Source organism: Salvia splendens, chromosome 16 (assembly GCF_004379255.2).
Source record: "Salvia splendens isolate huo1 chromosome 16, SspV2, whole genome shotgun sequence".
In the NCBI taxonomy this organism is placed as follows: domain Eukaryota; kingdom Viridiplantae; phylum Streptophyta; class Magnoliopsida; order Lamiales; family Lamiaceae; genus Salvia; species Salvia splendens.
In genome coordinates this window covers 11,450,147-11,476,794 of record NC_056047.1, presented here as the reverse complement: position 1 = coordinate 11,476,794, position 26,648 = coordinate 11,450,147, and the positions used below count along the sequence as shown (strand labels likewise).

The 26,648-nt window shown below is 35.9% G+C and overlaps 3 protein-coding genes across 5 annotated transcripts; 1 reads left to right on the top strand and 2 right to left on the bottom strand.

Moving 5' to 3' along the window:
- The first annotated feature begins 7,492 nt into the window (after positions 1 to 7,492).
- On the top strand, positions 7,493 to 10,250 carry LOC121769736 (adagio protein 3-like). The gene is made up of 2 exons (XM_042166481.1): positions 7,493 to 7,815; positions 8,455 to 10,250. Exons 1-2 carry the CDS (start codon positions 7,541 to 7,543, stop codon positions 10,058 to 10,060), a joined length of 1,881 nt encoding a protein of 626 aa, XP_042022415.1. The 5' UTR covers positions 7,493 to 7,540; the 3' UTR covers positions 10,061 to 10,250.
- Positions 10,251 to 10,394: 144 nt separating this feature from the next.
- LOC121769737 (phragmoplastin DRP1C-like) lies at positions 10,395 to 17,509 on the bottom strand. Of its 3 annotated transcripts, XM_042166482.1 has the most exons (16): positions 17,056 to 17,487; positions 16,909 to 16,972; positions 16,004 to 16,108; positions 15,209 to 15,310; positions 14,619 to 14,669; positions 14,431 to 14,492; positions 14,034 to 14,124; positions 13,886 to 13,950; positions 13,560 to 13,754; positions 13,349 to 13,468; positions 13,188 to 13,258; positions 12,003 to 12,228; positions 11,358 to 11,408; positions 11,055 to 11,286; positions 10,830 to 10,969; positions 10,395 to 10,724 (listed from the first exon to the last, which is right to left on the bottom strand). In XM_042166482.1, exons 1-16 carry the CDS (start codon positions 17,185 to 17,187, stop codon positions 10,599 to 10,601), a joined length of 1,833 nt encoding a protein of 610 aa, XP_042022416.1. In that variant the 5' UTR covers positions 17,188 to 17,487; the 3' UTR covers positions 10,395 to 10,598. The 3 variants fall into 3 exon arrangements, 2 of the variants coding, with proteins under 2 accessions (XP_042022416.1, XP_042022417.1); XR_006043681.1 differs by lacking the exon at positions 10,395 to 10,724 and having other exon boundaries at positions 11,055 to 11,246; positions 17,056 to 17,507; XM_042166483.1 differs by lacking the exons at positions 10,395 to 10,724; positions 10,830 to 10,969 and having other exon boundaries at positions 11,054 to 11,246; positions 17,056 to 17,509.
- A 2,864-nt stretch (positions 17,510 to 20,373) lies between these two features.
- On the bottom strand, positions 20,374 to 25,403 carry LOC121772165 (microtubule-associated protein 70-2-like). Its single transcript, XM_042169162.1, has 11 exons — positions 24,829 to 25,403; positions 24,506 to 24,591; positions 23,665 to 23,730; positions 23,406 to 23,576; positions 23,145 to 23,315; positions 22,908 to 23,063; positions 22,658 to 22,804; positions 22,462 to 22,533; positions 21,844 to 22,374; positions 21,579 to 21,766; positions 20,374 to 20,869 (listed from the first exon to the last, which is right to left on the bottom strand). The coding sequence occupies exons 1-11, from the start codon at positions 25,076 to 25,078 to the stop codon at positions 20,830 to 20,832; spliced, it is 1,878 nt and encodes a 625-aa protein (XP_042025096.1). The 5' UTR covers positions 25,079 to 25,403; the 3' UTR covers positions 20,374 to 20,829.
- Between the last annotated feature and the right edge of the window lie 1,245 nt (positions 25,404 to 26,648).

The window sequence follows — 26,648 nt, the reverse complement described above, 5'->3', positions numbered from 1 at the left end:
AGACCGTGCCTTGTTAATATTTTTGAGAATTTGTATGCATGTTTATAATGATAGATTGAAATTAAAGTATAGGGGGAAAAATTGAATCTTTATTTCATTACACTTGTAAATCTATTTGGAGATTTTATTTATAAGACCAATTATTACTACTATTGGTCTAAATAGCCAAAAATAATCAATAAGTACCTTCATTTTATCATTAACCACGATTATGGGATAAAATTCTGAATATATGTAATCAAAATAATCCATAAATATATATTAAAAGATACTTAAAGATCAACATCATCGGCAACAACAAATATAATATGATACTTGATAACATGCTAACCAAAAGTATAAAATTGAATAGAGTGATGGACGAATTACCGATAGCAAAAAATAATGAACAATCGAGAAACCAATTAGTAAATGAACAAATGAAGAAACCAATTATTTTTCGGTATACCGTTACCGTTACCATACCGTTATTACGGTATACCGTACCGTGTTTCGGTATACCGTTAAAAAACGGTATACCGAAACACGGTAACGGTATACCGAAACACGGTACGGTATACCGTAATAACGGTATGGTAACGGTATCAAAAAATATCATACCGAATTTCCGGTATACCGGAATTTCGGTATACCGAAAATTCAGTACGGTATCGGTATTGAATTTTGTCATACCGTACTTTCCGGTACGGTATGCGGTATGGCACGGTCGGTACGGTATACCGTACCGACCCACCCCTAATTTGGAGAGCCATATTTAACGCTATTTGTCTTTTTCAACGCTATTTGTCTTTTTCAATAAAATCTTCTTCCTCCCTTAAAAATATTACACTTGGTAGTATTATGGAGTACTTGTAACGGCACATTTTAAAATGACATCATTGGGAGTATTATTTGAGAAAGTTCACGAAAGCATAATACTCCATTAATCTTGATAGTTGAACTGTTTTTTTCTATTATAGTTAAGTTATTTAATTTTATGTCAAAAATTAATAATACTAGAATTTCTACCAAACCTTAAACTCTAAACATTTTTTAACTAGGGGTGGCAAATTGTTGAGATTGGGTCGTTATTGGATCAACCTGATAACGACCCAACTCAATAAGGCCTAACTCGAACCCAACCTATTAAAGAAACTGCAAATCCAAACACGAACCCGACTTGCTACTCTCAAACCTGAACACGACCCGAACCCAACACAAATCCGTTAACGACACGATATAATATGAGTTGACACGACACGATAACGACCTGAATCCAATATTACACGATTAAAACCTGATATTACACGATTAAATCTAATTTTAAACTTGACTTACATGATAAAAAAATCTATTTTTCAAGATTTAAACCCGATTTATAACAAATTAAATAACTAAACTAAAACATTATTTTTAAAAATAATATTATAAATAATAATAATAATAATAATAATAATAATATTTCTTAATGGGTTATTCGTATCCAACCCGAACCCAACCTGAAATTTTCGGGTTCATAATGGGTCAACCCAATAAGAACATGAACCCATTAAAGTGTGATACAAACCCATTATTTTCGTGCGGATTCGTGTCGGATTATCGCGTCGGATCAAAAATTGGCAGCTCTACTTTTAACAAAGTTATCAAGGAAACCACTCCCTATAATATCATTAAATTTATCATATACTCCACTACAAAAAGGACAATAAGTTAAAATTTCCAGTAATTTATGTTCATTGGGCCGAAGTGATTTAGCCTGGCCCGTCAGCAGTGACACAACTTGGCCCAATTCGGATGTCAGCATAAAAATTGAATAACATTTTATTTTATTTTGTTTAAAAAAAGAGTCATTAATACTTTCTTAATGGAGTTATTTTTTAGTATATTAATTTGATTCGCACACATCACATTGTATTTGAGTCCAAGTGGAAATGGAATAAGCAATTCATTCGACATTCATGGATATCCATTTGTCTACTAGACCACCAACTCATCATAGGACAGTCATTAGTTATTTGGTCATGTATTGTGATTTGTGGGTGATGACTAATTTTTGGTATACGAGGTTTTAAAACCTAAAATATTTTGTTGGTGTAAGGAATGAATTCCGTGGGAAAGTAAATTAAATAATAGTTGAATTATTTGACAAGATCTCAGTTTGTATTCGATAGTAGATGAATGGCTCGTGAATAGCACTGGTGTTGAATGTTAAGAATCCAAAACCTCATAAAGTAATAATTGGAAGTTATATAATTTTGTTTACTTGTCTAGAAGATGCCTTGTAATCAGTATGGGATAATAGTCAGTGTTAGTGAAGACAATATTAATAAAAACAAATTTAACAAGTTTTGGAGGTCTACATACAGGATCAATTTCGCTAAACCCAAATTATAGCATAATTTAATGGTAAAATAAATTAGTAGAATTTATTGTTTATAGTTTTCAATCAAGTATATTAAATTGATATAAATAATATTATATGCGGTTACACTCTTCTATATGCTGTGATAACAACAATTAAACTATGTTTTTGGCAATGTATATGTGGTCCATAAACTCTTAGGTGTTTTCTAGATGTATCAAAAAAAATACTATTTATTTTGCTTTATTTTTGTAACATAGAAAAATCGACCTGTGAGGTATTTTAAGTTTAAGAATCCACTCAAAATATCGGTAATAGGGGTGAGGAGAGAGACCGTGCAATTGAGTATGTGAAGGAGAGCTATGCGACTTTTTTTTTTTACTTAAATTCTATAAACATAATCAAATTTTCAAGTTCGTTTTATCCATTTTTATTCTTCACCCGCGTGTGTTCAAACAAAAAATTAATCTAAGCGATGACAACTAACCTCTCAATGTGAATAAACAATAACGGGATGATTTTATTTGTTCAAAGGTTGGGTAGCTAGAAATATCGTCTTTGCTTATCCGTTGATGGATCAAATGACAGTGTTTTTCAGTTGTTGCGGTGAATGCCAACGACTACGTAGTAGTGATATGGAATCGACAACCCGTGAGAAGGGAGGAACGAAGATGGGTACTACAGATGGCCCGAAGAAGTCCAACTTGTAGGAGACAATCAAACGAAGGCAATGACATGCATTTTTATCAACGTATCGGAAGACCCGATCCTCGACACCAACCAAAAGATAAATATGTTTTAGGATAAGATTGCCCTGAATACAACGATGTCAAGCCGACTGGAAAACCTGAATGTGATTGCAATATTATGTAGAAGCATTGCTCTGGTGTCATGGCCAACACCCAGAATATGTGGCCTAACTGACAATCAAAGGAGATTTATTTTCAAATACGAAAAGACGATCTTTAAGTTCCAGGAAATATGGCCCTTCTCCATAAACAACCCCAAATTTTGCGGGGTACTGAGGCTTAAGGGGCACAGCAAAGAGAACCAAACTTCTCACCTTCGTTCAATACTCTACAAGCGGGGAAGGTTAATGTATCGAATGGAATATCCCCACCGAGGATATATTAAGGAAGAATTAGTTCAGGAAATTTTTTATTTTAAGAAATTTAATTAATCTAATTTTTATGATTTAATGGAGTAATTTTGTTATTTATAGTGTTAATTGATATCGCAAAGTGGTTGTTGATTTAAAAAGTGAAAAAATAGAATTGTTGAAATAGAGGTATGAGGTTATAGGAGTTACGATTTAACACAAAAATTGTTAGAAATATTAATTATGAGTTATGGTAAGGACTAAGGCCATCGCAACCCCGTCTCTAATCCGTCTTTTAAGTACACTATTCATGAGCCCTATACACTTTTTACTTCATCTCTTGATACAGATACATCACATGCAACCTTTCATCTCTTAACCTTTTCTTCGCTTAACTATTTATGAGTCGCACTATTTCAACTCCATCAACTATAGTCCCACGTACCATTTGCAACCTTAATAAAACAGAATGTATATACCCCTATATATAAGAGAAATTTCGGAATATGAGTCTCAATTCGCTGGCCTTTCGAAATTTGGGATTAAATTCGCTGATCTTTCAGAAAATGGGATCGAGGCGTGTGGATTTTTCGTAATAAGAGTTTTTTGAGTTTTTCTCTTTTTTATACTTCTTTTCTTATTATTCATCTCATAAAATATATTAATGGACCATCCTCTCCTCCCTATCTCTCACAAATTCATTTGATCGGCCAGAATAAGAAATTCTGAGGTAAAAACTCAACCTACTTTTCCTAAATAAGTACTAATTTTTAAGCATATTTACCTTAATGAAACGAGTAATGTAAGAATGCGTAATTTGAGTTGATATAGTTTGTGATTGTTTGACGAAATATCTGATTGAATTTAACTGAATCTACATAATGTGAGAGATCAAAATTAAATAGTCGTTCTCATACTGCAACCACAGTAGTAAACTATACTATTACGGGAGGAAAATTATTCAATTATTGATTTTTCCAATTTCTTGCAACTTATTTTAGTATATGGCTATTTGCATAAACTATTCACTCTGAAAATACAAAAAGAAAGTTAATGGTAGTGTAGTGGAATGAATCACTCTTTATGCAAAAAAATTGAGGAGAAACAGTTAAGGTAATGGTCTAATGGAGTTCACGGGAAGGAGATGAAGAACGGGAAATAGAGAAGGAGAAGGAGAAGATGGTCCTTTAATATATTTTATGAAATGAATAATATGAAAAAGAAATATAAAAAAGAGAAAAACTTAAAAAACCCTTATTACGAAAAATTTGCGCGCCTCGATCCCATTTTCTAAAAGGTAAGGGAATTTAATCCCAAATTTCGAAAGGCCAGCTAATTGAGATCCATATTCCTAAATTTCTCTATATATAAGGTCCACATATATGCAAAAGTCCCATTGTAAGAAATATCCCAAAATATCTTTCCAGAAACTAGCTATTCCATATTCATATAATTTAATTCCTATTGATTGTGCAAAATAACAATTGCATGTATGTTTTTTGGTATAGGTATATGAATTCAATCGCGTTGATACACAAACACAAAACATGTGGACTGTAATGATAAAACCGCATATATTTGCCTTGAATCTATTCAAATATTTTAAAAACATTAGTAGTAACAAACAAACAAAGATATTTTTTGTAAGCTAGTAGTATTTCAAAATATGTTTCTACCAAATATATTTAAAAGTAACCGCCTAAAGAATCAATTAGGGCTGTCACGGTTAGAAAACTATTAATCCTTCCTAACTAAATAATCAAGGGTGTTGGCAGTTCTAATTTCGCATGGAAAATATTAGTTTCAATCCCCCCGATTAGAAATAAGCAGTTTTTTACGTTTTATTTATATTTTTATAGTTTATTAATAGTAGTAAAAATTAATTTTAAGATAAGTAAAAAACAAAATCCGCAATTTATTAAATTGGAGTTGGAGCATCCACAATGGCGGCTAGCGGACCGGCTAGCCGATCTCTGGCGCTCCCCGAACCATTGTAACCGGCGAGCGCCATTTCGGTGAAAAAATCGGCGAGCGCACGCCGATCCGCGAGCGCTGGGCGATGCGCTCGCCGGTCCGCTCGCCGCCATTGTGGGCTCTGTGAGCGATCGGCGAGTGATTTTTTTAGTTTTTTTTATTATGTAATTTTTTAAATGTACTTTTTTTTAATTTAAATAAAATTATTGGATTTTCTCTTATCTGTGTCGTCAATTTAATTCCGTATTTTGTGTGATTGTCAATTATTCAGATTATATAATTTTGATTGATGTGGCTAGGCTATTGTTGGGCTATTTGCTTGTTCTGATGATGTGACAGAAGAATTTTTAGTGCTGATGATGTGGCAGGAGGAGTTTGTGGCTGGGCTACGAAAGCCACTATGGAGGCTCTCATACAATGTACATATTAAAAGCAATAAAATATCTTGGGTAGTGACGTGGACGATCTCAATGAGATATTTTTGATATTTTCCACCCAAACACATGTGACAGTGACACAACAAATATCCCAACCTTCGTCCCTCCTTCATTCCACCCACTTCCCATCTTCGGCCCCACAAAATTACTTCTTTACCCCTCTGCTCTCCACCTATTCACCAAATTAACCAATTCCCCGCCAGTTCGGTTATGCAACTATTTTTCCCTATACTACTCCTATAAAAATGACTTTTTTTTATTCGTAATTGTACGATCAACTTGACTCAAATTTGCTAGCAGCAAATGATGATAAAATAAAATTATCGAGGTGATGTAATATGTGGGTGTTTTATTATTTCAATCAAACTAATATTTGGACGCGAAGATATTTTTTGAATCAATTTAATAAAAAGAAATTCTAAATTGATCACATTTGATGAGATGATTTGACCACTAAACAAGACTTGCCACCTTATGCTACAATAAGTCTTTCAACTAAAATAATTTCAGTAGTTCAATTGCATATTAAACAAATTGCCTTGATTAACAATGGAAATGATGATGAAATTAGACTAATAAGAGCATATATAATAAAGGCGTGCAAATCAGTTTATTATTAGCCAGCAATTCATTTTTTCTGTGTCATATTAACATTTTTTATTTCGGCATTTGTTTTTATGTCAGAATATAATCTATCCAAGAAAATTGATGAATTTATTATTCACATTTGAGAGATCCACCATTTTGACCAAACATCACAGCACATTCTATTATCATAACGGAATTAGGTGTAACCATATTTTCCATAAATGTAATTATTGACATTATTAATGCACTTTATGCTCCATAGTTTCACTATAATTTCCTATATTTTTTTGCAACAAACATGTGTTCTGTAATCAAACTCTTTGAAGAAAAAATGAGCTCTTTCCAGCCTCTAGGAATAATAAGTGGGCAAAATAATTTGAGGCCTGAGATAGGAAAAAGTTCATATAAAATAAATTAAATAATTATGCCGTAAAGTTGTTGTATAAGTATTAAACTAGGTAGAAAGAAAATAATAGAGAAGTAAGTTAGAAGTAAATCAAAGCATCATAGACTCATAGTTGGGGTGTGACATTTACCAAAGTCTTTCTATTGAAAGAGCAATTCAAGTATCGCGGTGGTCCCACACATGTGTGATCACGATCACGATCACGTTTCAATTAATTATGCATATCCAACTATGATCATAAAAGAGCCATTTATTGCGGTTGTACTCCTATTTAATTAATCAACCACCTACCAAGTCCTATGTTTCCCCACTAATTCAACTTTATCAAATCAAATGTATTTTATTTCTTTATTCAATACTAAAGTGTGATTGGACCACACAAGGAGGGACAACGACAAACGCAACGGCGTTTACGGAGCAAACGTGAAATTACGAGTAAACAAACTGATGCTACTAGATAACGTGATAATGCCACGTCAAATTCATTATATTTATTCTTATTTATATAAGATTTGATGCTAATTTACGGAGTAGTAGTAATTTATTTACCTTATATAGTGGCGAAGAGGGGTATTTTGGTAATTAAGCGAGGAAAGAAGCCCAATCTGAAAACCCACCCGGAACATATATCTATATTGCTCTTCTCTGTAGGAAGCAACAGAAGAATACAATTTTAGTGAGTGAGAGAGAGAGAGATGAGGATGGAAGATAGCGAAGAAGAGGAGGAACGCGACCGCATGTGTCGGAAGAGGCTCAAGTGCGGCGACGAGCCCGATTATATGGAGCAGGACGCTGGACCCGATTTATTTCCGTATGCGGCTGCTGACCGGCTGTTCTACTCACCGGAGCTGGCGCCGACGTCGATCGTTGTGTCGGATGTGATGGAACCGGACTTCCCGGTCATATATGTCAACACCGTCTTCGAGTTCTCCACTGGATTTCGCGCCGACGAAGTCCTTGGTCGCAACTGGTAAATCAATTTTGTCTCCGTCTGTGTTACTGTTCATGTGTGTTGAGATTTTTGATTTTAGGTTTTCATGCGTTGTTTTTTTGGAAATGGAACGATGCTGTTGAGAATTGAAAGTTTTGTTGGAGACGTGTCTCTTAATTTAGCATCCTGCGATTAACTATTTTCCGTCTCTCTCCTTTTAGTTACTAGTACATTTTTCGTTGGGATGAATTGTTGTGTTCTCCTTTTGATCTTCCATAGACTTTCTCTGTTATTTAGGTTTCGTTAAATGGAATTATGTATTTTTTTCCTCAGAAATTAATAATGTTAGTAGTATTACATATTTTACAATGTTTGTTTGTGAAAACATCTATGCGATTTCTACGGATTCTATATCTGCTGAAATGACAGGTAATCACTCTTAGTTAATTAGTTAGATTCATTTTGTTTATCAGTTTTCTGATCTAAGATCTGTTGCTTTGGAATTTTGCGTAAAATGTGGGTGTGGAGCAAACTTGCATATGTTACCATCGAGTAGTTTATATTTGCTACCTTGGCATCTGTTCAGATCCAGAGATTATGAATAAATGTCATTTTTTTAATTTTCTTTGTCTTGGATGAATTAAGAATCTATCCTGACATTGACATTGTCTTCACCAGCCGCTTCCTGCAATTTAGAGATCCGCGCGCCAAGAGACGGCACCCTTTGGTTGATCCAGTGGCTGTGGCGGAGATGAGAAGATGCCTTGAAGAAGGTATCGAATTTCACGGAGAGTTACTTAACTTCAGGAAAGATGGTACTCCTTTAATCAACAGCCTAAGACTCATGCCAATTCACAGCGATGATGGTGTGGTCACTCATGTTATAGGAATTCAGCTATTTACTGAAGCGAAGCTAGACTTAAATAATGTGTCGTATCCTGTGTTCAAAGAAACATATCAGCAACAAAGCGACAAGTTAGTCGAACCCTATCAAGTGGGTGCAGGTATGCTTCGCAGCCATCAACAAAAACAACAAGAAGTATGTGTGCTTCTGCAGCTGTCCGATGAAGTTATAGCTCAAAATATTCTGTCACGCTTAACACCAAGAGATGTTGCTTCAATTGGGTCTGTCTGCAGAAGGATCCGGCAGTTAACCAAGAATGAACATGTAAGGAAAATGGTATGTCAAAATGCATGGGGAGTAGATGTCACGGGCGCACTGGAGTTGATGACGAAGAAGTTAGGATGGGGACGTTTGGCCAGGGAGCTTACGACTCTAGAAGCAATATCTTGGAAGAAGTTCACCGTGGGAGGTGGAGTAGAGCCTTCTCGCTGCAATTTTAGTGCATGTGCTGTCGGAAATAGGTTGTTTTTGTTTGGGGGGGAGGGAGTAAATATGCAGCCAATGGATGATACATTTGTTCTTAACCTTGATGCCAGACATCCTGAATGGCGTAGGGTGAGTGTTAAGTCTTCTCCTCCAGGGCGTTGGGGCCATACACTCTCAAGCCTGAATGGTTCGTGGTTGGTAGTTTTTGGTGGTTGTGGAAGACAAGGATTGCTGAATGATGTATTTGTTCTCGACTTGGACGCTAAGCAGCCAACATGGAAAGAAGTCGCTGGCGGAACTCCTCCACTGCCTAGATCTTGGCATAGTTCTTGTACACTAGAGGGTTCTAAATTGGTCGTCTCGGGTGGATGCACAGATGCAGGAGTACTTCTGAGCGACACGTTTCTGTTGGATCTAAACATGGAGAAGCCAACATGGAAGGAGATCCCAACTTCCTGGACCCCATCATCCAGATTAGGCCACTCGCTATCGGTTTATGGGCGGACAAAAATATTGATGTTTGGTGGCCTAGCAAAGACGGGGCACTTACAGTTGCGGTCAGGGAGTGCATACACCATCGATCTGGAGAAGGAGAAGCCAGAGTGGAGGCAGCTTGAATGTGGGACAGATGTTGGAGGACAGAATGCTGTGGTTCCACCTCCGAGACTTGACCACGTTGCTGTAACGATGCCATGTGGACGGATCATAGTATTTGGTGGGTCGATAGCGGGCCTTCATTCTCCATCGCAGCTGTTTTTGTTGGATCCATCTGAAGAAAAGCCGTCGTGGAGGACGCTAAACGTGCCTGGGAAGCCACCGAAGTTCGCTTGGGGGCACAGCACATGCGTTGTTGGGGGAACCAGGGTTTTGGTCCTTGGAGGCCACAACGGTGAGGAATGGGTTCTGAATGAATTGCATGAGTTGTGCTTAGCTACAAGGCAGGATTCTCCATGACCAAGACTCCATTACTTCTTCATATTTTGTATTAGCTGAAATTCGTGTAGTGTGTGTATATATATGTATTTATATGTGTGCTATTGTTATTCATATTTTAGCCAGGCCCGGATTTGGTGGTTTTGTGAGAATGGCGTGTATTCTTCGCCATCTCTTCTCTTATCATTTATAGTTTGGCTTTTTCCTACAATTCTTTTGTATCTAAGCATCTAAGATTTCTCCATATTTAAGTTCATATCTCTCCCGTTATTGATTTATATATGTGTCATTCGTAATTCAATATTGTGCACGTAATAAAACAGTACTCCACTAATAAGTAGAGTTTGAGTGTGTGTGAATCTAAATACTACTACTAGTTGCCTCTTTTCATTTCTTAAACGTCACAGTACAAAACTGAGTGTCGGAGGGAACATACATAATTGCAGGATAAAAGCTTTTCCGGTGGCAAAGCCTGTTCAACGCAGCACCCCCCCTAATCTCAAGCGCAAGAAGACTCTGCATGAAAGAGTGATGTATATATGAGAGATGGGATGGTTCATCATTTCCACGCAACTGAGTCAATTTCATCACGTGCTGCCTTGTATAGTTTTAGCTTCTTGGCTATGGATTCCCTTTTTTCCATAAGCGATGGATCTTCATTCAACATCTTACCCAGTTGCTCCTTCTGTGAATATTAAATACTAGAACACATTACTCTTTCTTGTTAAAGAAAGTTAGGCATTACAAGTGAGCTTTTGCATGGACCAACTAAAGTTTATGACCAAATTACCTCTTTCCTTCCAATTTGTGCATAGAATTCATTCAGCAGCGATCTTTTAGCCTCTCGAACTTGACAATGAACAACGGCCTTTGGAAGAGTATTCTTCATCGTATCGGATACCATATTAACATACGCAGACACATTTGTTCCTGTTGTCAATGATTGAATTGCTCACATCGCATGTAACATGATACTAATAATTAGTCCAAGACATAGAATTTAGTGGAATATTACCAATTCTCCGTAAATGATTGTCAGTATAGCGGTCTGCATTTGGACCTGGTGATGGATTATTTCCTTTCTCTGGTTCTGTGTTTAGCTTCCTGAAAAACTCTACTGTCAGATAAGATGACTCCATTTCCACCAGCCGTGAAACTGTCCTACGACTTTCGTCGCGAAATCTCTCCAGTGCATCATTTGCAGCTGCTGCTATATCAGATTGGAATGATGGGAATCGTTTCAGTTCCTATATGCCCGTTTACTGAACATTAGGAAAGAAACCTTTGGGCTAACAATGTTCATAATTGAAAAGCTAACCTCTGTTTCAGCAATCGACTTTCTCACTAGTTCTTTCAGAACGAAATGCACCTACAAAAACCACTATTTGACGTTAACATCACCTTTGCATATGCTGCAGCACACGAAAACACATAATTCCTTAGTAAGAGCGAGTCATGCTCCCAAGATTTAGAACATCCATGGTCATCATGATATCAAGATTTAGAAACTTCTGTTTAGACATGTTTCCCAAAGATCAACTGTAAAGCTTCACACTCATCCATCAAAGAGTAGATAGTATTGTAAACCAATTAAAAATAAGTGAAGATAGAATATAGTATATGAATCCAGCTTACATATTTTTAGGAACAAGTTTCATAAAGGAAATTTGTACTATATGGCATACTTTCTCCAAGTACATGAAGTATAGCTAAAGTATTGGAATAGCTCTTAATAATCAATATTGTGGAAGTGTTATAGATGAATATTGGGCCGCCTATGAGAAAATGAATCAATACAGAAAACCAAAATAGTGTTATTGGTTCAAATAAGGCAATGACGAGTGTCAGGCCAACAATTTTACACTATACTAAATTAAGAAGGAAAAGCAACACATATATCATAAAATCTTATACTCCTGTATCATCTGCTTGTTAGTTTTAATAAAGAGATCAAGGAAGGTACCGCATCAACTGAAGCATCAGCTGGCCCTTGGAAATAGCCAAGTGATCCCTCAATCAGCCTCCTGTATCCTTGCTCGGGAGCAATCAAGTGAGGCTGATACCCATCTGCTTCTGAAATGACTTTCTTAACATTACTTTGAGATAGATGTCGATCAAATGGAAGTTTCTTAAGAGCAGCTGGTATTTGATGATCAAAAACGCTGTATATCTTATCTCCACCTGGCCTCCTGTGAACAAATAAATAAAGAATTAATACCTCAATATTTTCCATATAAGATGTAGAAAGAAATCACAAAGCCACTGCAGAAACTTGCAGATCAGGAACATTAATTTCTAGATCTACGGAATCTTGAATATTATCCCTTATAATCTGATACTGCACTTTTTAGTTATATATTCACAAAGTATTAGGTGTAGGTTGTAAATGAAGACACATTGTTCATCAATGCTGAGAAGTCAGTTTTGCTAGGAATATAATATCGATACCAATGAATCATTATTTGAGTCCTATTCGTGACAGCCCTATTCTCTTTACATGGTTCTCAAACAGTTATATCAATGTTGGGTGTAGGAGGTAGGAACTATATCTGCAGACATACGTCATGATAGGACCCCCAAATTCCAAACTCATCTAATAACAGAATACAACTTCTCAAAATGGTTCCTGCAAGTAATGATTAAACAATTTCCAGTGTCACTGAAATGTGATTGTTTTATGCTTTCCTTCGAGTCTCGTTCATGAAATTCAATTCAGTTTGGCATCGCACGTAGGTTAAGTTAATATCATCCTGTTGCCTGACCATTACTATCCATGTAACCATACATTAATAAACCTTTTACAGGTCCTACTATGATGCAGATAGCATTGTTTATAAGTCAAGGTGTCCCATTAAAAAATTGAATCCTTGTTCCATGAAGAAGCCAAGTATTGCTTTTATCATATATCACTAAATGATGGGAGAGATTTTGTGACACTCACTTCTTTTTCACCAGGTATCTTACTAGATATATTCCCCCAACCGGAAACTCAATTTTTGTACGGTTCTCATCACATAAAAATAAAAAAGCCAGTAATGAGCTCTTGATCAACTTAAAAAAAACCCAGTGAAGTGCGTTTGATCATATGAACTCTAATGGCTATAATTGTAGGAGACCCTGTGCACATAAGAAAAACATCAAACATTACCCTCCATCCAGATGTTCTTTAAAAATCCGATCAAAAGCACGGCACATTTCCAGAATCGTGTAAAGCTGCGCCTGAGAAACAATGCAAAATATTAACTAAATATTACAGAACATTCAATCTCATCTTGTCTAAAATCATTTGTATTTGTTTTTTGGTATTACCCCTCCATCCACCCCAACAGGCCTGCCTATTCGGTCCAATTCAGCATTCAGCTCATCGATTGTCTTATTTATTAAAGCAATAATGCTGGGAATGCGCTGCCTGATGACCTTCTCCAAGTGCTGATGTACGCAAAAGGAAAATGAACTTTAGCTACCAAAACGTTTATTCACTCATAAAACCAGAGGACAAGATAGTTGTAGTTTTAAATACCTGAGACAAAAGTTTTGCCAAATACTCTGCACCCATTTTGTGACTCAAATGTCCATACTCTGGGCTGGACTCGAAATATTCCCTTTCCTTTTGACGGGCTGCTATCATGTCAACATTCTTGTTGATATCAGCTTGTGAACGGTTCACTATGCCCACCCAGGGATATACAAGCCTATACGATCTCCCTTCAATTACCTTACGAAAGAAAATATTAAGTATATTAAAGAGTCATAAAAGTTGCGAGAGGTGGAAACTGGTAGAGAATGTCAACTCTCGAATAATGAAAATAAGGTTCTATTTATGCAATAAGAAAGATAAACCCATACATCAAGTGCATTAGTTCCTTTATCCATCAAATCAAGTTTAGTCAACACTCCAAATGTCCGTTCACCTGAAAGTAAAAGATTGTTCAGAAACACCACATACACACGGACAAGCATACAGAGAATGAGCTTATAAACCATTGAATGGTACCTGTTGCATCAACTTCTCTTGCAAGCTTTATAGCATCTGAAGTTGCAATATCTTGATTAGCAGGAGAAATAGCCAATATAATGCAATTTGGCTGCAAAACGACATTCAAAGAAAATATGAAAGATATAAGGAAAGAATTCAGATTCTCACAGTATCTCATTATCTTTAGTTAGAAAGGTGGAAACCTTGATCAAGTACTGTTAAAACAGTATGGTGCTTTCTTCGGAGCAAATAAATATTACACATGAATATTTGATGCAGCATATGTCAGAAACCTTAATAGAAATATTATGAGTGGGGAGTTGAATGGCTAGCAGATCTGGCCATCCTAGTTTATAGAAAGCACTTAAACAAGATATTATGTGCTCAAAGTACGGATATTAGTTTAGTGTTTTACCTTCTCAACATAAGAACGAACCATCATTTCTATATCTTGAACGATACTCTCTGGCTGTCCGTCTGGAAAGTAAAGACTTTGTCCCACTCAGTTTTTAATATGATCACAATAGTATAGAACCCGATGTAGTTTTTATACACACGTTAGACATATATATTATGTATATATATAGGTGATTTAGGGCTCACCTACAGCTACCTTTGTCAGTCCTGGAAGATCAATGAGGGTTAAATTTACAACTGCAAGAGAAACAGAACAAAGGCTCAAGGTGTTGTCAAAGCAAAAAAAAATGATTAGGGAGTGAATGACAGAGAATGTACAGAGTAATAACAAATCAAAAGAAAATCAGTAATTAATGAAATTATTCCAGGAAGTATCCGAAACTCGAGCAGTTCAAAAATTAGACTAGAGGATGATTGGAAAGAGTATGTTTATTTGAGTATGCTAAAAGTAATATGGTACTTATAATAAGATGATAGTGTAGAAATAAATTAGATCTTACACCAGTCTCCCTAATACATGGATGCAAAGAATAGGCTACTATATAGAGCATCATAAAAAATCACATGCATCTGTTCTTCAAGAGTACAAGTTTAAGTTGTTGGTTGGCATTAAATCAAGGAAAAACGTAGCACAGGAATTCTCCCTCCAGGTTCATGATATAACAGATTTCAAGAAGAAATAATTTTCATCCAAAAGGGGAGAAAACATGGGAACAATTATTAACTGAGAAATAGGGGTGAGGCCAAGAGTAGGAAAGCAAAGGAAAGCGACAAACCATTAGGTGAATAAATGCTCAACTGGATAGGAACATTGGAAATTTGCTTGGTTTGCCCTGTTATGCGATCTGTCTCATCTGCTATCTCTTTCCGAACAGCAGCTGCACCACCCAAAAATTCCTATTAATGAATTAAGATCTTGAGGCAATAGATTGGTCAGATACTTATGCAGTCCAAAAATGAGAAATCTGAACAGAAGTGAAAAGGTACAAGTAATAGCTGATAAAATGCAAAAGAATCATATCCGGAAACTGCTCTTGAGAAACCTGCCCGAGTATTATATCTTAAGGCAGATGTATCAAACACAATGGTATTCTTTACATATTCCTTTGGTAACTCTCCACTTCCTCTTTCTCCATTTTACCTCAACATTACATCTTGGTACTCTGTATGGTGTGAAAGGGTAAATGTATTTGATTATGTCTCACCAGCTTACCAACTAGAAAATATCTCACTAGATGCAGACCATCATAAAAGATCAGGACCCAGTAGTTGCCTATAGTATTGCAAATGCCTACACGCATGCCAAGAAAAGATTTAAAACTTTAAATGCTTCTGTAAAGGTGACCATGCCGTTACTATATTTGAGGTTCTATACTCTTCTAAGCTCCCCAAACTACGCAGAAAACAGAATCCTCCCGGGCAAAAAAGGAAGAGAAAATAGAAGAAAAGTGAATGGCGAATAACTTGAACTCTACTCTGACACAGAATCTAAATTAATGGAGTTATACAATAAAAGCCATAAATGACACTAAAGAAACTAAATAAACTTTTCTTTCCAGAACCAGACGTACCAAAGTCAGTAAATTTCTTCCTTGGTGCATGTAGGAACTCTGCATACTCTGTCCCTCCCTCCGTTTTATGGAGTTGTAACACCAACGGCCTCCTCGTCACAATGCCTTAATCACAAGAATGAACATATGAAACAATAGTTGTCCGAATGATACACCTGTACAACAATTCTATATGTTCCGATAGCATAAGCTGCATTTGAGTTCAGCACAAAAGTTAAATACAATGCATAATCTCTATACAATTCAAGGGTTTTCGGTACTTCTTCCCTGTATGAGACAAGATAAGTCATTTGATGCAAAGTATCAGTCAGCAAAGGAGGGTAAAACAACCTACACAATAATGACACTTCAAATCGAAATAGTATAAACATTAAATTTGCATTATAGTAATATTTTATCTCTTAATGTTCTTTCTCATTTTGCATAATGACATAACATAAATCTCCTTTAATACTATAGGATCGTTAGCAAATTTGATGATTGACACAAATTATCCAATATCGTAATGCACAACCCCTCGATCGACCATGGCGTTTTAGTATACGAAATTATACATCTAAAACATTGTGCAAAAAGTTCCTGCTGAAAATTTTACCAATCAAATTACAACATGTCTAGCTTTAAACTGTTCTCCTAGAGAGGCAAGACAAAAATGGACACTACATAATGTAGAATCGACAATGTCTAGTACTTTTAAGTTCAGTATAATCACTATCTTAAATGCTTCCCCTTCCAATTCCTTATTCAGCTCCACAAATGAAAACGTTAATCAACACGCATTATGATCAGTTATTTCATCATTTTCATGTCAGAAATCAGAATGCTGATCGGTGCACGGCGTTAAGAAAATATCTATCGAATGAAAACGAAACACGAATAAACAAGTAGAACGTTAGAGATTTTACCGGATCCACGAGGCAGAAAATCTCGCCCTACGACGCTCTCAAGGACCGATGATTTGCCCGAACTCTACATTACATCAACTTAAACACTAATGAAACAGGAAAACATTCAAAACAAAATTGATATAGTCATATAGATATATGAAATACCTGGCCGCCGACGACGGCGACGGAGGGGAGGGCTTCCCACAGAGACATGCCTTCGCCGCCGTGATCGCCCAACACAGTGCATGCTCTTTGAATTCTGTTCACTAAGCCGATTAAGCTTTCCATTGTCGCCATGTTTAATCGGAGAAATGCCAAATTGGAAGTGAATGTTGAGAAATCGGGATCGGATCTGCGTTTGCACTTGATCACAGAGATAGAGAGGGAAACACAAAAAAAAAACTAAATATACGTTTATTAAGTTTTTTCAGAATTGTTTGTTAGTATTATTTACACAAGTTAATATTTGATGAATGACATTAATATCATATAACAGTAACAGTGAGTAATGTTTTTCATATTGCTTGTTAGGCCCGTTTGTTTGTCAAGATCATCAACTTTTCATTTTGAGCTATGCGAAATAAAATTGAAAAGGGAATCAAAGTTAATCTCGATGAAACAGCTATATTTCTAATTTGTAACTTTAATCGAAAATATATTAATTAGAGTGCGTGCTTATAACATTTAAAGAAATATTATTCCTAATTATCAATAGTTTATATAAACTTGAAATTACGCTCCAAAACTTTCAAATAATTCCATCATCTTATTTGTAGTTCTAAACTCCACTTAGTAATATGAACTCTCCTTTTATAACTAGTTTAAGAAGATCTAATCTTATAGAAAGAACGGTGCATTACAAAATATCTAATTTTATCTGATTTTTAGTAGTCGGCTTTTAGAACTACATAAACTATGTATCCGAATGGTGATATTTTCAGTTGGAAGGGAAAAACTCACTTATTTTAAACCCTCAATCTCTACAAAGAAGAACAATCACTTCTTGTGAATGCATTTCGCTATATATTTCGTGAAAATTCATATTCTTGAATGTCACTCATAACACATTTTCTAGGGTCCCAAATTTAAATACTGTACTACGATGAAATTTGGGAATGAACAATATATTTTTATGTACACAATTAATTGATAAGAAGTTTTTTCTCTAATCAATTAATCGGAGGTTCGAGTCACTTAGTAAAGATGAGTATAGTGTATGTGTAACTCTCAATCAAAACAAGTAATTGGGTTGTCTTGTCTACCAATACATATTCCAACAACTCAAATAGAAGTTTTGCATAAAATATAAAAATTACCCAAAATTTAAAGAGTGTGTCTGGTCCAATTATTCAGCCTAGCCCAAAATTGAAATGAGTCGTCCCACAAAGATAAAAAAATTTCGACTATATACAATTTACAAACGTTTGCCTGCGCTGTTTTCTTTTTGTTCTGGTAAATCCAATTGTAGATATAAGTTGGAAAGATGCCTAAGCAAAAGTAATGATTGTTCTGTGTGAATTTAGGCAGCTGTTATTTTGGTTGATTTGAAGCTCACCTAATATTTAGGCATTGGAAATCATTAGAGCATGGACTCTCTCCAAATATAGATAGATATATGCTCAAATCCATGTGCAACTTTGGACATATATTGTACTAGTACATTTGCTACGGAAGCATTACCAGAATTTCAACATTCAACATTGTATTTTTATGTCATTTTATGATTATGATGGCGTGAAACATTGTACCTTTAAAAAAGTAGTACTACTCTATAAAGAACATGAACTTCGAAGGCTTGGAACATCTAATAAACTAAGCTACAAAGCATGTTAGTAATTGATTATATTAAAAAAATGTAATAACTGAACAATGAAACTTTTTCTAAGAAAAATGTAATAACTTATTTCATGTTAATTGAATAATTTAAGTTTGAGATCGTTAATTGTTTTTTTCTTATTTGACTGATTGTATTGTGCTTAGGCGTGCTTGATTTTGTTTGCATCTGTATTGTTTCTTTGTTCTTGTTTGTGTTTTTCTTGTACTAAACGTTATCTAATTGTATTTCAATGTTCACCAAATTTTGATCAATTTAAGCCTTTTTCTTTTGCTCTATACTACTACTAGACTACTAGATTTCTCTGATTCGGAAACAAAGATGGAAATGATAGGTGCTGCCCAACCAACTGAATCAAATGCAGCAAGAAAAATAAATCGCAAAGTAATAGACAATGATTACCAATTCTGTTAGAATTTAGAAATATTTCCGAGTTAGATTTGTAATGCCGATTGCAATAATGATGTCCGTTTCTCTATTTCTATTACTATTACTATTACTATTACTATTACCATTACTATTGCTATTTCTACTATGAAAATACCGCCGGCCGCGTGCCAATTGATAACCCAATCCCACCAAATCCCATTTTTTATTTTCCCACTCCATTTTACCGTATTTGTGAACGTCTCCATACCAAATTTATATAAAATCTTAGCTTTATTTTAAAGTATCTTGCACCAAAACAATTTATAATCACTTTTTGTATAAGAAAAATATAAATGATGCAAGGCTCGCCCACCAGCAAACAATGACATCTCACATCTGTGGGCACTCGTATCAACCGACGATTAGCTGTATCTTGTTTTAAGAGACTGGATCTTTACAAATAAATATGTGAATTTGACATTTATACCATTAGTTATTAGAGCTAAAGTGAAATTTGTTTTCTAACAACTAATATGATTTCAAGTTCTTTATATCCAACAAATTGTACTTCCTCACAATTTAGAAATTCCTAATCTAATTTATTAACATCACTTTCCATTACCTCATTTTACTTCTATTCCGTTATAAAATTAATGTACAGAACTACTCCCTCCGTCCCGCACTACTCGCACCTTTCCTTTTGGGCACGGAGATTAAGGAATGAGTGATAGACAAAGTCAACAATTACGGCTGTAGGTATAAATTGTTACTAAAAATGGAAAGAGTGCAAATAACTTGGGACGCCCAAAAAGGAAATAAGTGCAAGTAGTGCGCGACGGAGGGAGTATTAAAATAAACTCATATTCCAATAACTTTTTCTATTTACACATTTCCTTAAAAGACAATGCCAAGTTAAATTAGAATGGACAAAGTGAGTTATGTATGAAGAAAATTCCAAGATATGAGAATGAGAAGCTTGATTTTCACCTCAAGTAAGATTCCAATATGATCATCTCTTTATTCTGTTCGTCGAATGTGCAAGAACGTGACAAAAGTAAGTAAATCATTCCGAGTCTGACACATACACCAAAGCCCAGAGTCTTGTAAAGAATATTTTGACCACGAGGCCATGGACAGCACACCCACCCACCCACCCACCAACCTGGATAAGATAAATATGTATACAGTCTGTATTCATACATCTCACTAATCTTGAGACAATAAATAAATCAAACCAAATCAGCAGACACACAACAAATAAATTAGAGCTAGAATTCAGATGCAAAAAAGAACATCAAGATATTTTATCGGATAATAACAAGAATATCGACAAACCTCGACAAATACCAATCACACTAAACTGCAGATTCAAAATAGACTGCAAATAATAAAGAGGACGACAATATGGCAACCCATAAGCCAACAAGCTACCTATACAACATATTAAACTGCCACTCAAATATATCATCAGCCAAAAAGTTAGCTCCACTTTGATGCCTTCGTGTTCCTTGCTGATCCCTACGCAGACGAGGGACATAGTAGTAGTCTAAGTCAGAAGCACACCCATAGTTTTTCCCACAAAATCTCATCGTCATTGCATCATTTTCTTCTCTTCCCACGACCAAAGAGCCATTGGCATGCTTGTTACAATTATACAAACAACAGTGAAAGAGTATAATTAGAAAATGAGAAGGACCAAACAACCAAATCCCTCAATGCTGTGAATGGATTATCCACTATTGTGTACTGCGTGTCAGCCCACTTCTTGATACAGTCCTGCAGATGATAATGCGTTAATTGATCTCAAATAACGACACACGACTGAAACAGAAAGGGGGCTCTCATGAATGTACGTTATCAGTTCATCCGATAAGTTAAACAACAATTGCAAGCACCACAAAAAACAAAGAGTTGTTGATATTGGAGGGAAGAGAAACAAAACATGATGCAAAGAACAGCATATGGATCTCTCAGAATCTTGACCAGTTCATACACTTCAAATAAGATGACTAAAGGATTCCATAGAAAAAATAAGTAATGAATCCCCATCAATATTTATCCAAACCACATCAGCCAAAAGAAGACTACAAGCAGCTTTAATGTATTAAACGCGAAAATTAGTAAATACCCAAAGCCACACATTGAGCAGAATCTAAGGCATCGTTTCCCTGAAGTAAATCTTAATTTGAGACGAACTTGAAAAGCATTAGTTGCTACAACAAACAACAGCTACCCTGTATCATGATTCAACACAAGAAGTCGACAAACAGACTGTATCTAACATTGGCATACGTTGGAGAGGTGAAATCATGTAAATTCATCCCTGGGACAAAATTAGAAAATCAGGATAGCTCATGTGACAATACCAGTTTACTAAGGAGAAGTGGAGAACGTGAGAAAGACACCCTTAGCATCAATAGATTGTGTAAATATTGCAGTCAAGTAACTAATTAACCCTTGTCGAGAACTACTATAGCAGAAATACCTCCCAGGAAGCATCTGAGAACTGTTCATTGAACTCTTAGAATTCCCCAATCTTTTAGACTTATTTTCATGTTCCTTGTCCACCCTCATTGCAGCCACTTCCTTCTCCATAGCAGCCACCTCCCTTCTCATCTTTTTGGCCTCCACTTCCATTGCTTTAGTCAAAGTTTCTACCTTCTTAGCTAACATCTGATTGTGGAAGCAACCGAAAACCTTTAGCATTACGACAATAGCAACAAATGACTGAGAAAAGGAAAGAAATGAACCTCAATTGCATCATCCTTGTCTTTAAGGCCTTGATCCTTTTCGTGGCAAGCTTTCCTCAATGAAATCACCTCTTTTTGTAACATGTCATATAACAACCCCGGCACACTATCTTCTTTCTCTGTAACTTGTATGTCACTAGGTTTTTCCACTTGAGTTGCTTTCCATGCACTACTTTGTGTCTCAGTTTCTTTAGTTCCATCACACGACTGACTTTGTTTAAAGTTTGGTCCTAGTCCATTTAAGAGAACTTTGGACCTGTCCAAAGATCTTGAACCACCATCAAAGGACTTTGATGTCCCTTTTGCATGTTTCAATACTGAACTGCTTCCAGAAGATCTTAACTGGAAGGATGGTGATCTCTTGGGTAAGAAGCCATTGGAAGTCAATTTTGAAATGTTATCAGCTCCACCCAGCGACTGGCGTCTTGAAGGACCATTGCTTGAGCTTCTTCCATCCGATGAACCACGAGTTGCAGTGTTTGGCGATCTCAAAGTCTCTTCAAGAACTTTCAAACGTAGCTGATACTTTTCCTGGTGAGAGATAAATAAATTTTAGATTCATTCTATTTTAGTTAAATTTCCGCTTTTAATAATGATACACTAAAATAAGCCATTTACTTTCAGCTGGGCTTCGGATTTTGCTGCCCTCTCAGTGATAGCTAACTTGTCCTTAAGTTGTTGCATCTCCCCCTTGAAGACAGAGAAAGATATATGAGAAATTTCTCAAAGATTTGAGTAGTGAAATACTACTACTTTCACTATAGCAATATAGCATACAAAACACTATGACAGGCAAATAAGGATGCAAAAATACCTGCAAAAACCTTCTTTCTTCTAACCATTGTTTGACAGGCATTACTTTGTCATTAGCATCTTTCCATTCATTGGCTACCACAGTCGCTACCCTATTAGCCGTTACCTTGGCACGAGCTAGCTCACGGTCAAGCGTTTTTCTTTCTTCCTGAAACAAAAAAGTACTCCACTCACTTATGGAAAGCAAATAATGGAATAGTTTTGTATAAGTTGTGATGGTTTTAATGGGGTTGGTGTGTACAGAACATTACATTCATCTCCTGGACTTTCCGTTGGTAGTCACGTACAGCATTGGCAGCTGCGCCGCCAGCAAGCACAGCCTCTTCAAGTTCACGTACAGTTTGGGTAAGTTTTTCAACCTCAGCAACCTTCTGCCGATGCATTTTGTCCAATATCTTATTTTCTTCCTGGTTAAACATATATGATTTTTTATTATATGAAGAAGATAAATCAGGTGCTTCAGAATGACAAATAAGAATATCTAAAACCTGGCAAATTTCTATCTGCTTCATCAATTCTTGGTTCTTGTTTTGGAGGTCATCAACCATGGAAGCTTTTGCCAGTGCTACCTGTACAGTTCTCTCTGCTTCTAGTAGAGCAGCCTCTTTAGACTTGGTAAGACGGTCCAGTGCTTTATTATCATCCTGCAGCTTTGAGATCTAAAAGGAACAAGGCAATGTTATTTCATTAATACCCTTAAATGAGTGTACCTCTTCAACTACAAGAGCAGAAGCATAAAAGGCACAGACCTCCTGCCGTGCAAGCTTGAGCTCAGCCTCCAATGGAGCCAAGATTGCTTCAATAGGAGGCATGTCATCATCCTTTTGGGCAGCATGAACTCTCCGAAGAGTGGCTTCTGCAGCAAATTGTGCTGCCATCGAAGCCTTCTTTTCATCATTTATTCTTTTGATTTCAAGATTCTGCCCATGAATGTTAATAAATGAAAGAACATTGTCAAATAATATAAACAGGCAGAAAAGTGGGATAGAGAAAATCTAGAGTGAGTACCTTGCTTTGCAAAAGCGATTCTGTTAATTTGAGCTTCTCATCCACCTTTCCTAACTCGTCAGTTAGCTACAGGTAAACAAACAAAAGTCAGATTTCAGACACGATTCAAGCTCGTCTAGGTACTTGCAGGGACGGAAAGAAAAGGGAGAATGTAAGGGAAGACAATGAACTAGCTTAAGTATTTCTTACACATAACTACTACTCCATGATATACAGTACATGAAAGGATTAGTTCAGTTCAGATGAGCGGCTCAAACCAAATTATTCCAATAGGGAGTTCTTCTGAAAAATGGAAGAATATTTAGCAACTTAAATTGTATGGTGTCATATGAAGATTGACTTACATCATCTATTGAATTGATATGGATTTGCAAATGTTGTAAAACCCAAAAAGGATAATAATTACCCCATATCCTTCTTCCAATGTTTTTAAAACTTGGCAACTTAGAAACAGACTTATGAGAATATTAGTTCTATAAACAACACTATCTCCCTCGTTTTAAGGCAAGAAAAGAATACTCTTCCAACACTTGTATTCTTATAAGGAAAGTCAAGAAATCTAACAGCAAGCATTTCGAGAGTGGTGAATCAAGTCACATTACCCACAACAATCAGGGAATCACAATATCATCAAAGTATTACATCATGAAAAATATTAAAACTGGATTGATGTACATAGATATCTCTAAACTCATCCCAATACTCTCCCCGAAATCAACCCCATTTCCACTTAGCAGTTAGCAAATAAGATAGATTAGGCGTCACTTTCCAGGTATGAAACTCAACTGCAATGAAGAAGACATATCCACGAAAACAAATTTAAAGTGAGAGCAAAAGAAACCTCTTCAACAGCTTTTTCACGAAGTCTCTCAGACAGCTTTAACGCCTTGATCTGGGAATGAGCTTCCCCCAATTCCCTATCCTTATCTGCAAAACAGCAACCCTCGCTAAAGTTTCCATTTTCATTCATAAGTTATTAAAGCATCGCATAGTGGTCCATTAAAATTTAAAATAAACCTAAAATGGATAACTAAACTAGGATATGATTTTGTTCGGGGCTTGCAATTAAACACAATTATTTCCAAATTTACAATGCCCTAAATAAATGGCGCGTCGACACCGAATCAGAGCGAGAATCTAGTGGATCCAGCTGAAGAGACCCACCTCTGACTTCGTTCTCCAGTCGATTGAGCTCCAACTTCACCGGATCCGAACCATGGAGCAGATTTATAAACTCATCCGCGTCGAGGCTCGGCCGCACCGACGCCCTCCGCCGCGACGAACCCTTGCTGCTTCCCTCCTTGAACGACGCCGACACGGTTAGCGGCGTCGACGCCTGTGCATTGCCGCTGACCTCACCGAGTATCCGCTCCACCGAAAATCCCGCACTTCCCTCTCCGGAAACCTCCTCCATCACTGATCTATTTCCTTTTTGCACCGCGCATCAAATTTCCAAAGACTTCCGTTTTAATTATCACAATGCCTGTGTATAGATACAAATATTCGAGCGGGTTAGAGAGAGAGAGAGAGAGATTTGGGAGAGATGGGTTTAAAAACAGTGCAAGCTGCAGTGGGGGTATAATTTGAGTGAAGATGATAGAGTTTTTTTTAGAGAGAAAGAGACAGACAGAGAGTGGTGATTTGAGTTCAAATTGACGCGATTTTGCTTCTCTCTCTAGAAAAAGGGAAAAAGAGAAAATTACAACTCTCTCGGCGGTCTGAACTTCTTTCTTGTGTGTGTTTGTGTGTAATTTAGAGAGTAAATAATCCAAGAAAAGAAAACGAAAACGCTCGCCCACAAAATGACTAATAAATCCTCAGCAAACGCCACGTATTGAGAAGAAAGTCCGAGGAAGGCCTGGGTAGAGTTGTCATAGTAATAATTGATTAGACGAAATCACTCTCTGTTGCTGTCTCTGTGTGCGTGTAAGGTAGGGAGAGGAGGATGAGTTGTTAATTAAAATTTACGATTACAACATACAAATAAAAATCTCAATTAATGCCTTTTTCTAATAAATCCATCGCATCTACTGTAAACAAAACCTTTAATAATAATATTGTTGGTTTAATGTAGTACAATGAATACGTAGCATGTGAAACTTAAATCGGATAGGTAATACAGATGATTATGGTGGTTTACTGGTTTCATTTAATTCAGTTTAATTTCATTAATTTTGCATCATTTAGATCCTACATAATCCAAGTACAGAATTCATCGCTTAAAATACAACAGGAAACAAATATTGATGCAAATTATTTTATACGATTACAAAACAAGAATACATTTTAATGCAATTTTTTTCAAAGGCAATAGTTTGGACATTTTTTTATTTTTGTTGGTGTTGCTTGTTTAATAACTGTAAGACCGTAAAGCACATGTGCTGTTCTTGTAAAGAATCTATTGTATTCTTTCAACCTTAACGTAAATTAAAACAAAAACAAGTGCAAGCATTATTTTGTCGAGACATTCACAAATATTATTGGTCTTAAACCTCTTGGTCTTGTCATCTTCATTTGACAAAGAAACAGGAAATGAATTTAATTCATTTTTGGAAAGATAAAATGGAAATTATTTTCTAATTACAATTGACATTACTCTGCACACAGCAGGCACACAATGTGACTCCAATTCCTAACATTTTGATTGAAGTAAATACTCTTACCAATTATAATTATTCGTGTAATCAATGTTCTACTAGAAAAGGTTAACATAAATTCTCAATTTAGTAGTAATTAATACTAATTATTACTGAAGGTTAACTTTTTCGTACAAGTTTTTAGTTAGTTGCCATGTTAGATTAATATCGAAAATGACTATTCCCTTTTTAAGGTGTACAATTTATTAACCATTAATATTTGAGAGCCTCTCTCATGCCCTCTCTAGTCTCTAGGGCGTAGCCATCCCAAAAAAGAAGAATTAATTAATTATTCTTATTATCACTTATCTATTTACCTTAATTAAAACTTAGTCATTATAATCAATT